The sequence below is a fragment of the Guillardia theta genome, assembly GCF_000315625.1.
Source record: "Guillardia theta CCMP2712 unplaced genomic scaffold GUITHscaffold_146, whole genome shotgun sequence".
Lineage (NCBI taxonomy): Eukaryota > Cryptophyceae > Pyrenomonadales > Geminigeraceae > Guillardia > Guillardia theta.
In genome coordinates, this window is record NW_005434528.1 from 21971 (window position 1) to 25586 (window position 3616).

Genomic DNA, 3616 nt, shown 5'->3' on the forward strand with positions numbered 1-3616 from the left:
TATCCTATCCTATCCTATCCTATCCTATCCTCCCCTCCTCTCCTTCCCTCTTCTCCTCTCCTCTCCTCTCCTATCCTTTCCCCCCCTCTCTTCTCTTCTCTTCTCTTCTCCTCTCCTCTCCTCTCCTCTCCTCTCCTCTCCCCTCATGGTCTCCTCTCCTCTCCCCTCTCCTCTCCTCTCCTCTCCTCTCCCCTCATGGTCTCCTCTCCTCACTGTCTCTCTCCTCTCCTCTCCTCTCCTCTCCTCTCCTCTCCTCTCCTCTCCTCTCCTCTCCTCTCCTCTCCCCTCCCCTCCCCTCCCCTCCCCTCCTCCTTACCTGCGCCTCTGCATCCATCGCGCCGCTCTTCTTTTTTTTGCTGAGAGGCTCCCGTTATATGTAACGTGTGCGTACGTTACATAAATTAACGGATCATTTTCCGAGGTCCCGGCGGTCGGAGATCATTTGGCCGGGCCGGCGTTTCACTGAGTTAAAGTAGGGTCCACACTGACAGCGGCCCGGTTCTGTCAGTGACGGTACGGTAGGCCCGCACGGTGGCCGGAGCCGGGGGACCGGACTCGCCGGGGGGAGGCCATTGGAATCAGTGTCCGATCAGTTGAAACCAGCGAGCAAACAAAAGCATTGAGCCTCGGAGCTCACGCTTGAAGGGCGCAACCTTAGAAAAGGGTCACTTATACTTCATTTATAGTTATATTCAAACTACTCAGTCAAGCGACTGAGCCTGGTGACTTGTACAATCAGGAGTTTCCTCTAATTCAAACTGAAACTGCGCCTTACTCTCTTTCCTCAAGGATAGTGCGAACCCTGGTTGCCAGCGTCTCAGGGTTAGGGTACTGCATCTTCTCCAGCTTGCTGAACAGCAGCACTGTGTTGGTGTCCCCCATAGCGTCCTGCCACTCAACGTAGATCTCGAAGGAGCCAGGGCGAGGCTCGATCTCTGGAGCATGCGTGGACCCCGATGCGCGGTTGCCGACCACCGTGAACTTCCTTCCTCTCAGCTCCTCCAGCAGCAGGCGCAGAGCCTCTCGTAGAGCAGCTGGTACTGCTGGATGTCGTACCGCCGCGCGTGCCTCTCGGAGTTGCAGAACTCGACGAGGATGCAGATGGGAGTCTCCTCGGTGACGCTCCCGTCCCTCACCGATTGCAGCAGGTGCGAGAACGGCCTGAGGGTGCCGAACACGTCGATGCCCTGAGCAGCGAAGTCTTGCGCGGAGCCTCGCGAGTCCATTGGAGGGCCAGAGTCTCGCAGATTGTCCTCGTAGAGTTGGTGTGGAATGCCGTCGTCCCCGCGGTAGTAACGGCCGGAGTTGGCCGACAGCGGGCGGTTGAGCCGCCTGCCATAGTCAAACCCACCGTCCTCCTGCCCTCCTTCCATCCGATTGCCCGTCGTTCGCTCCACTTGGAGCTCCATCCTCGCCCTTGCGCTCTGCGGGCGTCGCTGCACCCCGTTGTGGGCGACCCTTGGACGCCCGTAGACATCCTCCAGGTCTGTGAGCAAGCTCTCCACCCGCTTCGGCCGCCCTGGAGTTCCGTTGAGACCCGCAGGGTTGACAGGAGTGGAGAGCGAGTGAGATGGGCCTCTGCTGGATGAAGGCTGCAACTTGCGCTTGGGCTTCGACTTGGGCGGCTTCACCTTGGAGAACTGATGATCCAAGGCCAGCTGAGGGTCGACGAGGCTCGCCACGCGTATGATCTTGTCCATCTTAGCTTGAAGCTCCAGGTACTTCCTGTCCTTGTCTTGCGCTCGCTTCGTCACCATCTCAAGCGCGTCCGTCAGCCCCACCACCTCCTTGCTCAGCTGGTTCAGCTGCGCGTGACATTCCGCGTTCTCCTTCTGCAGGCTGCGGATGCGCGTCATCCTCTCTCGCTCCGCCAGCTGGTCGTCGGGAAAAACTTGCGAGCTGCGGTTCTGCTGGAGAGCTTTGACCTCCTCCTGTGCGGCCTGCAGGGATTCCTTGGTTCTATCCAAGGCACTTCTCAGCTCTGTGATCTCCTTCTGCTTCGATATGGATTCTGCTTTGCTGGCGTCGAGCAAGGCATTCACCTCGGAGAGATTGTTCTCGAGGTAGGAGATCTGGGATCGAAGCTCCTCCTCCTTCCCCCCTCCCATCACATGGTCACCACCTTGCATGCTGTACCAATTGTCGCCCGCCTTGTTGCGCGCCTTCCGCTCGCTACTCATGGCAGCGTTCAACATCTTCACCTCCTCTGTCAGACGGGCGTTCTCAGCTTGCGCAAGTTGGATTTCGATGTCCAGCTGCCGACGACTGTTCTCGCTAACGAAGAAGCGACCTTCAAGTTCGGCACGCACAGACTCCATGTGGTCTCTTAGAGATTGGCTCTGTTGCGTGAGGTTCTGATTGACGCCTTCGAGCACTTGGACTTGGTCAGACAAGTTTCTCTTCGATATCTCGAGCCTTCGTATCTCTTCTCTGTACTGCTTCCCGTCTTCTGCCAAGTTTTTGCTCTCCTCCACCAACTTCTGTACATACTTCCTCAGTTCCACAACTTCATCATTGATCGCTGCATCCAGGTTCCGCGCAAGGCCATTTTCAGCACTTTCCAACCTCTTCTTCAAGTTTGCACTTTCCACTCCAAGCTGATTCTTTTGATTAAGCAATTTCGCACTATCGGCCGACTCAGTGCTCTCCATCCCATCAAGATCAGCAGCAAATCTGCTGAACGATTGCAGGGCTCGATCAAGTTTGCTAGGAATCTTCTGACCCGCAGCAAGGAGGTCCATGCATTGTCCCAGCTCCAAGATGCCTTCGAAGAGGTTGGCGTAGTCGATAGGTCGTGTTGCAGCAGTCTCTGCGTCCCAATCCAATGCCCGAACGATTCTGCGCGTAGCAGCACGAACACGAGAAGAATTCTCTTGATTCGACGACAACTCCCTTTCAAGTGACACAGCTCTCGACGACATCGCGCTCAGCTGGTTCGAAATCCTCTCGTTCTCCGACACTGCTGTCTCACACTCCTGCACAATCTTCTCCACCACTTGACATGCACGACTGCATTCTTCTTGTTTCTGTTGCGCGCTCTCATGCAAAGACTCCAGCTTCTGACCCAACTGTACAACCTGCACGTCCAAGTGAGCTCTGAGATCTTCGCACTCCTTCCGTAGCCTCTCAAGCTCCTCTGCAGGCACAGCTCCGCTGCCTCGGTCCCCCTCACCCCGCTCCCGCTTCAGCTTCTCTAGCTCCTGCTTGAAGTCTGCCTCCATCCGCTTGTTCAGAGTCTTCGCCGCTTCACAATCGTTCCGTAGCCTATCAAGCTCCTCTGCACGGACACGAGAAGAATTCTCTTGATTCGACGACAACTCCCTTTCAAGTGACACAGCTCTCGACGACATCGCGCTCAGCTGGTTCGAAATCCTCTCGTTCTCCGACACTGCTGTCTCACACTCCTGCACAATCTTCTCCACCACTTGACATGCACGACTGCATTCTTCTTGTTTCTGTTGCGCGCTCTCATGCAAAGACTCCAGCTTCTGACCCAACTGTGCAACCTGCACGTCCAAGTGAGCTCTGAGATCTTCGCACTCCTTCCGTAGCCTCTCAAGCTCCTCTGCAGGCACAGCTCCGCTGTCTCGGCCCCCCTCACCCCGCTCCCGCTTCA

At 56.5% G+C, this 3616-nt stretch overlaps 1 protein-coding gene across 1 annotated transcript; it reads right to left on the bottom strand.

The window, feature by feature from the left end:
• Positions 1-659: 659 nt before the first annotated feature.
• Positions 660-2164, bottom strand: GUITHDRAFT_155742 (hypothetical protein; the record flags this gene model as incomplete). Its single annotated transcript, XM_005821323.1, has 1 exon — positions 660-2164. A coding segment is annotated over exon 1 (997 nt), but the record flags the coding sequence as incomplete, so codon positions are not given.
• Positions 2165-3616: the final 1452 nt, after the last annotated feature.